The 15,156-nt window shown below is 58.5% G+C and overlaps 2 protein-coding genes across 6 annotated transcripts in view; one reads left to right on the top strand and one right to left on the bottom strand.

The window, feature by feature from the left end:
* Nucleotides 1-1,890: 1,890 nt before the first annotated feature.
* On the top strand, nt 1,891-6,338 carry PSRC1 (proline and serine rich coiled-coil 1). 5 transcript variants are annotated; one of them, XM_038749466.1, is made up of 7 exons: nt 1,891-1,945; nt 3,098-3,158; nt 3,594-4,080; nt 4,711-4,825; nt 5,021-5,272; nt 5,452-5,524; nt 5,750-6,338. In XM_038749466.1, exons 1-7 carry the CDS (start codon nt 1,927-1,929, stop codon nt 5,751-5,753), a joined length of 1,011 nt encoding a protein of 336 aa, XP_038605394.1. In that variant the 5' UTR covers nt 1,891-1,926; the 3' UTR covers nt 5,754-6,338. The 5 variants fall into 5 exon arrangements, with proteins under 5 accessions (XP_038605394.1, XP_038605392.1, XP_038605391.1 ...); XM_038749464.1 differs by having other exon boundaries at nt 1,917-1,945; nt 3,098-4,080; XM_038749463.1 differs by lacking the exon at nt 1,891-1,945 and having other exon boundaries at nt 2,996-4,080.
* Nucleotides 6,339-7,098: 760 nt separating this feature from the next.
* The window catches only part of CELSR2 (cadherin EGF LAG seven-pass G-type receptor 2), a 55,659-nt gene continuing 47,601 nt past the window's right edge, over nt 7,099-15,156 (bottom strand). The window contains exons 27-40 of the mRNA XM_038748746.1: nt 14,988-15,155; nt 14,457-14,583; nt 14,091-14,291; nt 13,586-13,760; nt 12,643-12,755; nt 12,335-12,414; nt 12,025-12,151; nt 11,759-11,881; nt 10,898-11,028; nt 10,512-10,603; nt 10,200-10,379; nt 9,908-10,060; nt 9,034-9,274; nt 7,099-8,690 (exon numbers count right to left, since the gene is read on the bottom strand). Coding sequence (XP_038604674.1) covers nt 8,663-8,690; nt 9,034-9,274; nt 9,908-10,060; nt 10,200-10,379; nt 10,512-10,603; nt 10,898-11,028; nt 11,759-11,881; nt 12,025-12,151; nt 12,335-12,414; nt 12,643-12,755; nt 13,586-13,760; nt 14,091-14,291; nt 14,457-14,583; nt 14,988-15,155 — 1,939 coding nt within the window. The 3' untranslated portion in view covers nt 7,099-8,662. The remainder of the gene's footprint in view (nt 8,691-9,033; nt 9,275-9,907; nt 10,061-10,199; nt 10,380-10,511; nt 10,604-10,897; nt 11,029-11,758; nt 11,882-12,024; nt 12,152-12,334; nt 12,415-12,642; nt 12,756-13,585; nt 13,761-14,090; nt 14,292-14,456; nt 14,584-14,987; nt 15,156) is intronic.

Below are 15,156 nucleotides of genomic sequence, written 5' to 3'. Positions count from 1 at the left end.
ACTTCTATTTGTTCTGACGACTTGACACCTGTCCACATGTTTTGTTGTCTGTCTCCCCCTTCTAGACCGTTGGGTGCCCGTTGTTGGGTAGGGACCATCTCTATATGTTGCCAACTTGTACTTCCCAAGCGTTTAGTGCAGTTCTCTTCACACAGTAAGTGCTCAATAAATACGATTGAATGAATGAATGAATGAATATTGCCCCATTCCCCCAGAGTCCCCTCATATGTACCTATTATTAATAGAGAAGCAGCATGGCTCAATGGAAAGAGCCCAGGCTTGGGAGTCAGAGGTTATAGGTTCAAATCCTGGCTTTGCCAATTGTCAGCTGTGTGACCTTGGGCAAGTCACTTAACTTCTCTGTGCCTCAGTTACCTCATCTGTAAAATGGGGATTAAGTCTGTGAGCCCCACATGGGTCAACCTGATCACCTTGTATCCATCCCAGCGCTTAGAACAGTGCTTTGCAGATAGTAAGTGCTTAACAAATGCCAACATTATTACTATTATTACTAATAGCAATAATAATGATGATGACGATAGTGGTGTTTAAGTGCTTACTATGTGCCAAGTACTGTACTGTACTAACTGCTGGGGTACATACAGACTCAGACTGTTCCATATGGGACTCACAGTATTAGTACGGTATTAGTAGGAGGGAAAGCAGCTACTGAATACCGATTTTACAGATGAGGATATGGAGGTACAGAGAAGTTAAGTGAATATTCCAAGAACACACAGCAGGCAAGAGGTGGAGTCAGGACTAGAACCCAGGTCCTCTGACTCCTAGACTCATGCCCTTTCCAAAAGGACCTACTGTTCTAAGCACTGGGGAGAGTACAATGGAATTAGTGTCTTTGATCCCTGGCCCTGAGGAGCAAGGATACAGACTCTAAAATAAATTACAGATGCTGGGGGGGATGTATAAGAGTATGACGATGTGTACATAGCGGTGTGGGAGGGTGAAAATGCTGTGTGACCTAGTGGAAAGAGGATGGGCCTGAAAGTCAGAGGGCTTGGGTTCTCACCCTGGCTCTGCCGTGTGTCTGCTGTGTGACATATTTATTACTCTATTTATTTTACTTGTACATATCTATTCTATTTTATTTGTATATATATATATATATGTTTGTACATATTTATTACTCTATTTTACTTGTACATATCTATTCTATTTATTTTATTTGTGTATATATATGTATATATGTGTATATATATGTATATATATGTTTGTACATATTTATTACTCTATTTTACTTGTACATATCTATTCTATTTATTTTATTTGTGTATATATATGTATATATATGTTTGTACATATTTATTACTCTATTTATTTTACTTGTACATATCTATTCTATTTATTTTATTTTGTTAGTATGTTTGGTTTTGTTCTCTGTCTCCCCCTTTTAGACTGTGAGCCCACTGCTGGGTAGGGACCGTCTCTATATGTTGCCAACTTGGACTTCCCAAGCGCTTAGTACAGTGCTCTGCACACAGTAAGCGCTTAATAAATATGATTGAATGAATGAATGAATGATCTTGGTCAAGTTACCTAACTTCTCTCCGCCTCAGTAACCTCACCTGTAAAGTGGGGATGAAGACTGTGAACCCTATGTTGGACTGCGCCCAACCTGATTAGCTTCCATCCCAGCCTTAGTACAGTGCCTGGCACATAGTAAGCACTTAATAAATACCACAAAAATATTCTTCTTATTGCTAAATGCTGCCTGCTCACTGTCTTCTGGGACTGAAGTGCTCAATGCAGGACTTCCCCTTGCCATCCAGGGACCCTGACTTCCGCTGCTTGGGTTGGCGCTGCAGGAGACTGGGAAATTCCCACTCTCTCTCTCTTTCTCTCCATCCCTCCCTCTCCCATTCAGCTCCACTCGGATCCCAGCTCACTCCAGTTTCTGCCCAGAGGATAATGGCAGTCTCGGAGGCAGGTAAGGAGCTGAATGCTGAGGCTGGACAGCCGGGGCTTTGAAGATCTCACGTTCAGCAGACTTCCTGAAGGGCCAGAGATGTGGGGGGGAGGGGGGGAGGGTCCGGTCCGTGTTGCACCTTAGTCCTGAAGCATTCAGGTGCTCAGCCAGACCAGAATTGAGGTGAATCAAACTGGAATTGGTGGGGGCGATGGGAAGGGGGCAAAGGGAGAGAATGGTTCTACCAGACTGGTACATTTTCCTGCTGGGCTTCTGGGAATTGTAGTCCAAGCCACCCGCAGGAAGCAGCGTGGCCTAGTGGAAAGCGCACGGCCCTGGGAGCCAGAAAGACCTAGGTTCTAATCCTGGCTCCACCACTTATCTGTTCTGACCTTGGGCAACTCCCTTAACTTCTCTATGCCTCAGTTCCCTCATCTGTAAAATTCCTTCATTCAGTTGAATTTATTGAGCGCTTACTGTGTGCAGAGCACTGCACTAAGCGCAACAATAAACGACACATTCCCTGTTCACAGTGAGTTTACAGTTTAAAGGTGGGGAGACAGACGTCAATACAGATAAATAAATTACAGATATATACCTAAGTGCTGAGGGGCTGAAAGGGGGAAGAACAAAGGGAGCAAGTCAGGGTGACGCAGAAGGGAGTGGGAGAAGAGGAAAGTGGGATTAAGTCTAGGAAGGCTTCTTGGAGGAAATGTGCCTTCAGTAAGACTTTGTAGGGAGGAGAGTCATTGTCTGTCGGATTTGAGGAGGGAGGGCGTTTCAGTATCTATTCTCCCTCCTACTTAGACTGTGAGTCCTATGTGGGGCAGGAACTGTGTCCAACATGAGTATCTGGATTCTACTCCAGTGCTTAGTACAGTGCTCGGCACATAGTAAGCACTTAACAAATACCACAGTTACCACAGTCATTACTGTACATGGGTCGATAGCCAGGGAAGCGAGGCCTTGCCCTCTTCTGGACTAATAGCCCCGTGGATCCCCTGCTTGGTGTGTGGGACACTTGGGAGGCATCTGAACCGGGTCCTAACCCGACCGGGTCCAACCTTGAGCCGCTCTGGTCGTCCCACCAAACCTGAGACTTCCAAGCTGGGCCCAGCCTGCGCGGGGATATAGGGGCGAGTCAACAGGAGCTGCAATTACCCTCCCAAGCAGATGTGAAGTTCATCGGAGATGAGACGCTTGATTTCAGCATATTGCCCTCTCCTCCTGGCGGGTAAGATCCCCTCACCCTACCATGTGGCCCCTTAATCCCACGCGCTCCTTTCCTGCTGGCCAGAGATCCTGTCAGCAGGATCAGCCTGCTAGGAACCCGCCACTTCTCTTGAACCAGGATCTGAGAACAGCTCTCTGCACATGGCAAGTGCTCAGTAAATGCCATTAATTGATGGATCGATTGATTGACCTGCCTAAATCTGAGGGGGCCAGAGGCAACCTCCTAGGGTAGCACATCCCTAATGCTGGGCAGATACATTGGCTCACCTTGGGGCAGCCTCTTAACCCCAAATCCTCTGGCCACGGCCCGAGCCTTGACGCTGGCTCCCTGCTCCCAACCCCACTTCTCCCAACCCCACTTCTTGCCATTCCCTGGCCTTTCCCTATCGGGTTTGGAACCTGACTCCGAGCTTCCCGGCTCTATTCTCCGACTCAGCCGCAAGGAAGAAGAGGTGCCCGGGTTGGCGCTGAGTCCTGGGAAGCCAGTCTTGGGGGGCCTGACCCCCCAGGGTGACCCGAACCCTGAGGCCCCGGCGCCCCAGGGGTGCGGGCTCAGGCTCAGCTGGGGCCCTCTGAGCCCGGAGAAGCTGGAGGAGATCCTGGAGGAAGCGAACCAGCTGGCTGCTCAGCTGGAGCAGTGCGCCCTGCAGGAGCAGGAGAATGCAGCGGAGCCCAAGGGGAGGCCAAGGGCTCAGCCCAGCCCCCGGAGAGAGACTTTTGTGGTGAAGGACAGTCCCGTTCGGGCCCTACTGCCCACTGTGGACTCCTCACCCCAGGGCAGCCCCTCTCTCCGGGGCGCTCCCTCCCCCCGAGGGGGCCCCTCCCCGGGGGGACTGGCCTCCCGTCTCCGGAGCAGCGAGAAGAAAGGGTTGGTCAGGAGTCTCCGGCCGGCGGCTGGGAAGAGGACCATCGGCAGCAGGAGGGTGAGTTCAGCAGGAGCCGGAATGGTGAAAGCGACCTGAGGAAGGAGGGGGGGGTCTTGGGTTGGGAAGCAGCATGGCTCAGTGGATAGAGCACAGGACAGGGAGTCAGAAGGACCTGGGTTCTAATCCTGACTCCGCCACGTCTTGCTGAGTGACCACTTAACTCCTCTGGGCCTCAGGCACCTCACCTGTAAAATGGGGATTAAGAGTGTGAGCCCCATGTGGACAGGTCCATCCTGATTAACTTGGATCTACTCCAGTGCTTAGAACAGTACTCGGCACATAGGAAGCACTAACAAGTATTACCGTTATTATTATTGGTCTCATGTGACCTGAGGCTGGGATTCAATTTGTCCTCCCTGCCATTCCCTGGGAGGAGCCCCGATGGGACGTGTCTGGGTAGCGACTGTCTCTATGTGTTGCCGACTTGTACTTCCCAAGCGCTTAGTACGGTGCTCTGCACACAGTAAGCACTCAATAAATACGATTGATTGATTGGGTTGGAAGTGCCCTGGGATTGCGCTCCGCGCCCCCTCCACCCCACGGTCAGCTTCCTGGGGCATCATGGGACAGATTCCACAGACCCCCTCCTATTCCCTTCCTGCCACTCAGCTTCTCCCCACCTCGCAGGAGGGGCCCGGAGGACACCCAGGCCCTGCGGCCAGAGGTCCGGTCTCCACCAGCTTCACACGGAGCAGCCCCCCGGCTCGGGGCAAGGGGGTGACCATGGCGAAAGCCGCTCCAGGTGAGGAGGCGAACGGTGGGAAGGGGCTTTGGCCAGGGCCTGTACAACGAGGCTTCTGAGGCGGGTGGGAACCTCAGGGTCTGTGTTGGAGTGTGGGCTTAGGAAGGGCTGGGGCCTGTCCTGCATCACGGGTGAGCAGGCACCCGACCCATGAGCCTCCGTGTGACCCAACTCCAAAGTTTTCTGTCCCACTAGGTCCAACCTCCACTGAGCAGTCATCGGTTGGCCCCCAGCTCCCCTCCAACCCTACCACGCGGGCCTCTCGGGTCTCCCGGGCCACGAGCACAGTTGCCCCCAGCCGCCTCCCTGTGCCCACGACCATCCCCAAGCCCAGAAGCTCGGTCCTGCTCACTAACAGGGGAGCGCAGTCCGCGAGGGGCAGCGGGCCCACCGTCTGCCCACCCCTTCGGAAGGGGCTGCTGAGGCCCGGTACAGCTGGGCACCGAGGTGAGAGAGGTGGGGGGCGGTGGGATTTCCCCCGCCAGCCAGCCTCCCAGCAGACATACCCAGTGGCCTCCCATGTGGGCCCCTCCCCCTCACCTTCCTGGAGCCCAGGGATTCCCCCGCACTGCCTTCTCTTCTCCACTTTGGAGCTTCCTGCCAATCCATTTTTGTTTCCCCCAAAGTTCCTGCTCCCCAGCGGCCCATCAGCTGCAGCCACTTGCAGGCCCCCAAGAAGGTGGTGATCCCGGCATCCAGGTGAGACCCCCCCCTCCCCGCCTGAGGGCCGGACCCCAGGTGACAGATTGACCCTCGGTGTCCAAGGAGTCCGCGGTGTCCAGAAGTTCCTACATGCTTGTGCTCTCCTGGAGTAGGAATGGGGTGGAGTGGTCTGTGTGGGAACCCCGTTTTTGTCACCTTGGGGCCTGGAGCGGGGGCTTCTGGGGACTGGGGGCAGCTCACACATCATTTCTGATGCCATAGGTAAAGAGGCTGGAACTGCAGCCCCCGAGTCACTCCAGCGTCACTCCGGCTGTGTCCTTCCTTCCCATCTCCACTCCCTCTCCACCATGGAGCTGCACCTCTGAGCCACCCTCCTAGCCCAGCCCAGTGCCCCCGGGACGAGCCACTGGGCAGGGAGGGAACGGCTGGGCAGCAGGGGTGAAGGGGGCGGGAGAGGGAAGAGGAGTGAAAATTTTCTGGGTCGAAATGAAGCAGCAGGTGGGGAAGTGAAGGTGAATGGTCTATAGCCTTTTCTGGAATCGAGCTGCCCCAACCTCCAGGGCCCAGACAGGACCCTGCCACCCCTAACAGCCCAACAGGGACTATTTGGGTCTCCTGGGACTTGGGCTGAGGGAGGTGTTTTAATGTGATTTCTTTCCAATGGTGCTTTCCCGTCTCCGGGGCAACCCAGGAGCCGGGGATGGGTACTGTCCACAAGGCCTACACCCCAGGCTGGCACAGACCTACACAAGATGGTGCTCTCCCCAGGATGCTTTGCCCAGTTAAGTGCCTGACCGTGCCTGCCCTGGGACCCTTCTCGTTCTGTGACAGGCCTCCAGCCTTAATAAAGGGTAACAATCCTGCTGGGCCCCCATCTCTCTCTCTCTCTCTCTCTGCCAGCCCCAGAGCGATCTCTCCCCCATCCCACCCTGGAGTGGGTCCCACTGCCCAGAAATCACAGACCCGCCTCCGCTTCCCCCAGCTCCCACTGTCCTGGCCCTGCCCCACCTGGCCCCAGCCAGAGGGTCTAAAGGAGAGGGACCAGATGCCTTCCTAGGAAGTTTAACCTTAATCCCAGCTTTAGGTCCTCTTCCACAGGCCCTCCCACTTTCTCTAGAATAATGGGCACCAACTCTTTGAAGGATCAAGTGGCCTCTGCAGGCTTATGAGTGATGATGATATGAGCCCTTCCCATCCCTTCCCAGCTGAAACCAGAAGCAGCTGGCCTAGGATGGCCAGATGGGTGGGGTAGTTAAGGACCCCCATATTCCCTCCCATTGCCCTGCGCTCCCCCTCCCCCCCGAGCAACTGAGCTTCCCTTGGGGTAGGGACTGCTTGGGACAAGCTCCTGCCCCTCGGCTCGTTCACTCTGCCCTGGAGCTGGGCATTTCGCAGACCCCTTTGTGCCCTGCTTGGGGCCCTGGCAATGCAAGCTAATCTTTAACTGGGTCCCTGGGGGGTGTCACAACATGGTCACAGCCACTAGCTGCTGGCTCCTGGGGACTGAACTGGGACCCTCCAAGGGGCCAGTGTTTGGGGGGGGGGGACGGGGGGGCGCATCCTTCGGACGCAGCCCCCACCCCCTTTGACCAGAGACGGAGAGGACTTGGGCCGGCAGCGCTTGGGCCTGCCGGGACCTAGAGTTTATTCAGGGATGCCAAAAATCCAGCCCGACATTATTTACATCGACAGTCCACCTATACAGTCCGATGAGGCGGAGAGTCAAGTTCAAGTCCAGCATCTTGTGTGTGAAGTCAAGTCAGCAGTAGTAAAAAAACGGTTGAATTTTTAACCCTTTGCAGGAATTGCGGGTGGGGATGGAGGAGGGGAAGCTTAAAACGAATTTCCTGTTTTCCCACTTTGGGCTCAGATGGGAGCTGGGCCAGAGGGCCAGCACCATCCATCCATCTGTCGTTGTGTTCCTTCCCCTCAGCCCAGACGGAGATCTGGGGAGCCTGGGCGGCAGGCAGACCTGCAGAGCCGTGACGAAAAGAACTTCGGGGGCGGAGGGGAGAAAGATTAGCTGAGCGGGATACATCTGAAACCAAAAATTCGGTGGTGGATTTTTCAAGAAGGCCTTGGAGCCGCTCTGATCTCACTCCAAGGGTAAATGCAAATAAATTAAAAATATATTATCTCTTCGCAAGGGTTGAGGGGGAGGCAGGGAAGGGGGCGGGGTGCATTCGATTTGAAGGTGTCAATTCCAAGAAGGGGTTAAAAACTGAACGTGTCAAGGGTCCAGGGGTGGGGGACAGCGGGAGTCCTGAAAAATGCATGGGGGTCTGCAGGGGGGAAGCACAGCCACGGGGCTGGTGGGGGGATGCGGGGTGGGCAGGGTTAGCTCATTTGTGCCCCCTCCTCCGGGCTGGAGGAAGGTAATCAAGGCCACCACCCACAGCTGTGAAAGTAGAAAGAAAAAGCCCCTTGGGGCCAGCGAAGCCAAGCAACAGGACTTGCTTGTCGGCATTGCAAAGGGTAAAAGGGGAGCCGAGCAGGGGGCAGGATGCGCTGGGGAAGGGTACCGTGTTCTCTCCCAAGCTGGAAGCCAGGACCCCAGGCTCTGCCCGCATCTCCCTGCTTCTCGGCCCGGCCTTGGCCAGCTCTTTCCTGGGAGAGCCCGGGTGGACAGGGGACCCTTCGGTCACTCCCTGGGTTGGAGACAGTCCAGCTCGTGGGGTCTGGCCTTCTGTCCGCAGTGCGTGGGGGCAGGGAGGGGGAACGGGGGGTGGCTTTGTCCTTTCCTTTAGGTGGTGGAGGGAGGGGGTGAGACCACCCCCCGCCCCCCGCAAAGCTCCCCTCTCCCAGAAGCCGGGCCGGGCCGCCCAGCCTCTCGCTGGAGGGAGTCACTTTGCAGCGTATAAAAAAAGTTCATCCCTGAAGATGCAGCATCGATGAGGTTCCTTCTTCTTTTTCTATCCTTTTTCTTCCTCTTTTCTGAAAAAACATTTCCTCGGCTTCCCCAGGCCCGCGGGGATCCAAAGTGCGCGAGGGCCGGGGAGGAGAGGGAAGGAGAGCCGTGGCGGGGGTGGGGGGTCTGCGGGCAGCCCCCCTGCGGGTGCTCCTCCTCAGATGGACGTTTCCTCGCTGCTGCGGGGCAGGTGGGGGGCGGGCATGGGGACAGGGCACAGACACGGAGGAGGAGGAGGCATGAGCCAGGTGGGGCCTGGGCCCGGATTAATGCAGAAAGTTAAAGAAGAGAAATCTGGAGAGGCAGGAGAGGAAAAGCGACAGGCGGACAGAGGGTTAGTTGGAGAGCAGCAGAGGAAGCCAAGAGGAGGAGGAGGAAAGCCCCAGGCCCAGCCCCGGAAAGGTCATGACCCCCATGCCCATCCCCGAGGACCTCGGCGCTGTGCTCAGGGAATGTGTCTGTTGACTGCTGTAGTGACTCCCGAGTGCTCTGCACGCAGTAGGTGCTCAATAAATCCAGCGCTTAGAACAGTGCTTCGCACATAGCGCTTACCCAATGCCATTATTCTGAAATAGGGTGGAAGGGCCGGCTGAATGGAGCGGGCGCCCCGTGCATGCCGGGCCCGGCGGGCACTCACTCGGAGCCCGACGAGTCCTCGTCCACGGTGCCCGCCTTGATGCTCATGGCGATGGGCGTGAGCCCGCTCAGCTGCTCCTGCAGGCTCGGGCGCGGCAGGCGCCGAGGGGGCGGCGGGGGGCACCCCCGGCTGCGCTCGCTGGCCGACGAGCCTGGGGGAGACCCCGCTCTGGCTTCCAGGGGAGGCCAAGGGAGCCCGCTCTGCTCGCTGATGGGCGGAAGCCGCTGCTTCTTCAGGATGCCTGGGGAGGAGGGCGGAGAAGGGGCACGGGCCGGGAGGGCCTCTTTCAAACTACTTGTCATCATTCATTGGCAGAGTCAGCTAACACTGGCTTGGTTCCCCCTGGCAAGTAGAAGACTGTAAGCTCGTTGGGGGTGGGGAATTGTCTGGTCAGTGTTGTGTCATAGCACTTAGTACAGTTGGGTAGGGACTGTCTATGTTGCCAATTTGTACTTCCCAAGCGCTTAGTACAGTGCTCTGCACACAGTAAGTGCTCAATAAATATGATTGATGATGATGATGATGCTCTGCACACAGTAAGTAGTGTGGCTTAGTGGAAAGAGCATGGGCTCGGGAGTCAGAGGACGTGGCTTCTAATCCTGGCTCCGCCACCTATCTGCTGCGTGGCCTTGGGCAAGCCACTTAACTTCTCTGTGCCTCAGTTACCTCATCTGTAAAATGGGGATGAAGACTGTGAGCCCTACATGGGACAACCTGATTACCTTGGATCTAGCATATAGTAAGCGCTAACAAATCCAATCACTACTATTAGTAGTAGTAGTAGTAAGTGCTCAATAAGTACAATTAAATGAATGAGGGCAGGGGGAGGGGGCATTTCAGAGACCTGGGCAGGGGTGACCGGAGAAACCCTCACCTTTGTGGGGCTGGGCAGCGGGACCTGGCAGAGAGAGCAGGGCATCGCCGTTCTCCCGGGGCCGGTCCTCCACAGTAGGCCTCGCGCCCTCCGGAGCCGCTGTCCCCAAGTCCCCTGGCCAGTGGGGCATGGCGGGGGCCGGACACCCATCCGCTGGAAGAGGGAACCCGGGGGAGAGCCTCAGCGGGGGGCTGGTGCTCACTCCCTCTGCCCTGCCCTTCGGCTGGGCCGCCCCGGCTCTCTCCCCTGCGCCCTCCCGCCCCCGGCCAGCCCGTCCCTCCGCAGGCCGCACCCTTGGGAGTGCTGTGTAAGAGCCGCTCGGCCCCGGGCCCTAGCAGGCTGTCCCAGGCGGGGTCCACGCTTAAGTCGGCCCCCTCCTCCTCCTCTTCACTGTCTGACGAGTGGGTGGAGGCGTAGGAACCGCTCTGGTCATCCTCCAGGGACAGGTCACTATCCGAATCCGTGTCCGGCTCTGCGGAGGATGGGGAAGGTGAACGGTCAGGGCCTCCCAGCCACATCCGGGACCTCCGCACCGGTCCCAAAAGCCCCATGGGGGAGATGGGCCCTCCCTCTCTGGCTATGAAGGGGCAGCAGTATCACTCACCGCGGTGCTGGTCCTTGGTCTCCAGGTACCCACCTCCTCCGGGGTCCCCCAGGCCCACTGGGCCCAGGCTGGCATTCTGGCTTGACTCCTCCCTGGGGGCAGGCGGACCAGGCTGTGGGAATCCCATCTCTCCCTCCGCTCAGTCCCCAACCCACACCCCCGGCAATATGACGTGCAAGCGTTTCAGGGCGCATCCCAAAGGGCCGACCTGGCTCCCCTTCCCCCCGTGACCCGGGCCCTGGCCATCCTGGGTCAGACCTATGGGGTTCCGGGGCGCGGTGCTGGGGAAGGGGTCAAGGGAGCCACCGAAGCTGGGGGAGCCCAGACCCATCCTCCCTAGGCCGCTGCCCCAACTCGCGGCCCTTTCCGGTCGCTGCCCGGCTCACCTGAGCACGAAGGGGATATAGCTGGGCTGGCTCTTGCCAGAGCGACTGGCGCTGTGCAGGGAGCCGGCCGAGTCTCCATAGGGGGGCTGGTACAGGTGGCCGTCCACGTAGGGGCTGGGGCAATTGTAGGACTGGGGGCCGGGGGGTGCAAAGAGGAGAGAAATGTCGCCAAGGGCCACCCCCAACTCTAGCCAGGAGCGGGGAAAACAGCTCCCTTCCCCCATTCCCTGCTCCCATCCCTGGTCACCCCACACGTCTCCCTATCGCACCCTAGGAGATGCCCTTGATGTGCATTTGATCTTCAGCCCACCCTAACCCCCAAAGTACTTAAATACATATCGCAATTCATCTATTTATACTGTCTACCCCACTAGACTGTAAGCTCCTTGTGGGAAGGGAATGTGTTTACTAACTCTGTTGTGTTGTGCACGCCCAAGGTTTAGTACAATGTTCTCACACAGTAAGCACTCAATAAATACCACTGACCGATGCCCTGAATGCCCCCTCCAGGACCTCCATATGTCATCATCTGACTCCATATACCCGTCAGTCACCATCTTCTTCCCACAAAAACCCCTTGGATTCTGGACCCGGTACTTCCTCCAGCTAGGTAGACACCGCTTCCTACGTGACCATGCTCCCCTCCCTTCCTTCACGCCATCGCGCCCATCTCTAGTCTCCTTCCAGGGAGCTGGGAACACTCCCTCTGACCCTTCCCAGCCTCCCGTTGACCCCTCTGCTAAACTTCCTGCTGAGACAGTCCCTCCAAACTCCAGTCTGAGGCCTCAGTCCCTCCCCTCGAGCCCTTGGGCTCCAGACCCCCCGGCCACCCAGCCCCCCCGACCCCAGACTCAGGCTCACCGATGTCAGGGTGGACTTAGTGGCAAGGGCAGGGTCAGGCCCTGGTTTACGGCTGCAGGCCGAGCGCAGTGCCTTGCGAACCTCCTTGCTCAGAACCACGCAGGAGAAGAAAATGAAGGGGCCCTGGACAGGTAGGGGGTGCGTAGAGAAAGGATGTCAGAGGCAGGGCTTGGTTTGGGGTGCCCTCCGGGACAGCCCTGGAGCTGGGGGCGGGAGGAGGCGAGGGCAACGGGGGCAAGGGGAACCAGAGGGCCGAGGGTGGGTACCTGGATGCAGTTGGCTGCTGCAAAGAGGTAGTGGAAGAGGAGGGAGTCGCTGTTGACTGACAGCAGGGCCAGAAGCCAGGAGGCACTCACCGTCAGCAACACCACGAAGGCCGAGCGCAGTCCAGAGCTGGGGGGAGACCGAATGCCACTCGGCTGAGAGCACCCCGCCCCCACCCAGCACCAGCTGGCGAGCACCCCATCCCTGCCCCGATTCCACCGACTCCGGCAAAACCAGCCCCTCCCCACCCCAGGGTCTCCCCTGAACCAGCAACCCCCCCCACCACTCCCCTTCCCCAGGGTCCCCACTCACATTGAGCCTTTCTTCTCAAATCCCTGGCGCTGAGCGGCGCAAGAGGCCCGGCCCGCCAGGATGTAGAGGAAGACGCTCATCTGGAGGGTGAGAGGCCGTCACACCTGGGGAGAGCCACTGTGCCCGCCCCCAGGCCCTCTCTCCCCCACCCCCCAGGGACAGACCCACCCCCTCCCCTGTCCAAGGCCAGACCTGCAAGTGAGGAGATACCAGCGGCACTTATTGGGGGGTGGTCCCGGACCTAGTCGGCTCCCGGGTTGGCAGAGGGGCTTGTGCTCAACCCCCTCTCCCCCGCTGCAGACACTCACTGAGACGGCGAAGGCCACAGGGCCGGCAAAGCTCCAGATGAGGGTGTCGTAGAGGGAGAGCCAGCAGAAGTCGGGATTCCCGTAGCCCTCTGGGTCCAGCCCCACTGCCAACCCTGGGGAGACAGGGGAGAGACAGAGGCGGCCGGACGCCAGAGTCGGTGGGAGGGCCGGTAGGGGTCTGGCGGCCCAGACCCTCAGTGTCAGGCAGGGCCCGGGACAGCGCTGCCCGAGCTGCCCGGCCCCTGCTGGGAGCCAAGTCGTCCTCCAAGAGAGCACAGGGATTCTGCTGGTGCCCCTCCAGCATGCCGTCCGCAGGAAGCGGTGGGCGAGGGGCCGGGTGGAGTCCTCTCAGACCCCATGGAGTGGAGGATTCTGTGGTGTGGGGGAATTGTAAGGAATCTGGTGGAGGTGGGCCCAAGGAGCCAGGGAATATGAGGTAGGTGAGGCCAGGGAGCGAAGGGTTGGGAGAGAGGCAAGCCCAGGAAGCCAAGGGATAATAATAATAATTGTGGTACTTGTTAAGCACTTACTGTGTGTCAGGCACTGTACTAAAGGCTGGGGTGGATACATGCAAATCGGGTTGGACACACTCCCTGTCCCACCTGGGGCTCACAGTCTTAATCCCCATTTAACAGATGAGGTAACTCACAGAGAAGTGAAGTAACTTACCCAAGGCCACACAACAGACAACTAGCAGAGCCGGGATTAGAACCCATGACCTGACTCCCAGTTCCATGCTCTACCCACTATGCCATGGGAGGCGGGCCCAGGGAGCCAGGGGCTACAAGCAGGAGTGTGGTGAAGGTGGGCAGGCCTAGGGAGCCAACGGCTAGAAGGGTGTTGGGGAGATGGGCCCAGGGAGCCTGCGGCCACAGAGAAATTGGTGGAGGTGGGCCTGGGGAGCCAGGAGCCGGGGACTCGGGGCCCCGGGGCTGGGGCCTACCTGTGATGAAGGCAGGCACGCCCCAGCCTAGCATGTAGTAGAAGCGCATGGGTCCCGCGTTGACATCACGAACCTCCGTGAGCGCCCGGTACAGGTGCAGGGCCTCCAGCAGGGCCCAGGAGAACGCACACATGTACAGGAAGTGCAGCAGGATGGCGATGACCGTGCAGGCGAACTGCGGGCACAGGGGGCACGCACAGGGGCCCAAGGGAGGGTCAGGAGGGGCCCAAGCCTGGAGCCCTCACTGGGCTGCTGGGTGGGCACTAAGGGGCTCTGGCTAGGGCTGGGCATGGGGCTCCAGGAGCCTCTCTGTGGCATTCAGGCCCCAAAGACAAGGGACTGGGGGCCCACTGGCACTGGGGGCTCAGACACCTGATGTCCAGCCAACTCCTCGATGGGGCAGAGGAGGAAAATTCAAGGAGAGAATGTGGGAGAGGAGGTTGAGGGGACAGGGCAGGGTCGGGGAATGATGGGGGCAGGGCACAGTGGGGCAGGCGGGTCTTACGGGCAGGTCAGCCTGGTTGATGCCCAGGAGAAAGACCAGTTGGGCCAGGAAGAGGGCAGCCACCAGGTTGGTGCGGATGCCATGCTGGTTGGAGCGCAGGGCGCGCAGAGCAGCCAGAACCAGGAAGGTGAGGAGCAGAGTGGCCAGGGTGACCGCCAGGGACGTGTACGTCACCATCTTCAGGGGTAGGATCTCCCCGTTCTGCAGGCAAGGGACAGGGGCTGTCCAGGACCCCGTCCCCCACCCTACCTCCTCTCCACGGGGGTAGGAACACACCTGCCCCAGCTGCCCACTAATGGCCCAGCCCTCAGACCCCTGCAGGGACCCCTGCCGCCCCTGCCCCTGGGCACCCCTGAACCCCCTCACCTCCCGTCGTGAGACGTCCATGAGCACCGCAAAGCTGGTCATGTGGCTGCACTGGCAACTGACGTGGCTCTCATTGCGGAACACAAGCTCACAACCTCGGGCTGACCAGCCGCCGGTCCCACTCACTCTGGAGGCCGAGGAGGTCAAGGGGGTCAGGGAGGTTTGGGGTCAAGAATCCCAGGCCCCCGGTGCCCTCCTCCAAATCCCCAGGATGCACTTTACTTCCGTGGGCAGCTCTGGACCCCTGCCCTCTGTCACCAGGTACTGGCCCTGGAGATGCCCATTTCCTTTGGCACCAGAAGGCCCAATGCCACCCCCTCCACTTCCTCGATCTGTTCCAGCCCCGGCCCAGGATGAGACGCACCACGTCAACCTCGTGCCTTCAGTGTCCAACCCCCCTGTCCCCAGCCCTTTCTTGCGCCCTAAGGGCCTGCTCCGTTCTGCTCCCCAGCCCCCTGTAGCCCTGTGACCCCCTGCAATCCCCTGTGGCCGCCCTGTGACCCCTCTGGGGCCCCTCTGTGATGGGCTCACAGGATGGAGTGATTCCAGAAGACACAGATGGGCTTGGACCGCTCCTCCGTCTCCAGCAGTCGGAACTGCACAGTGACCGGCCTGGCCAGCGCCCGTGGCCGCGGCTCCTCGTCGTCGTGGACGCTGATGCTGACCACGGGGGTGTTGATGACGGGCCGTTTGGGGACCC

The sequence above is a fragment of the Tachyglossus aculeatus genome, chromosome 7 (genome assembly GCF_015852505.1).
Source record: "Tachyglossus aculeatus isolate mTacAcu1 chromosome 7, mTacAcu1.pri, whole genome shotgun sequence".
Taxonomy (NCBI): domain Eukaryota; kingdom Metazoa; phylum Chordata; class Mammalia; order Monotremata; family Tachyglossidae; genus Tachyglossus; species Tachyglossus aculeatus.
The sequence above is the reverse complement of the archived record's forward strand: the minus strand, read 5'-3'. Positions and strand labels throughout refer to the sequence as shown.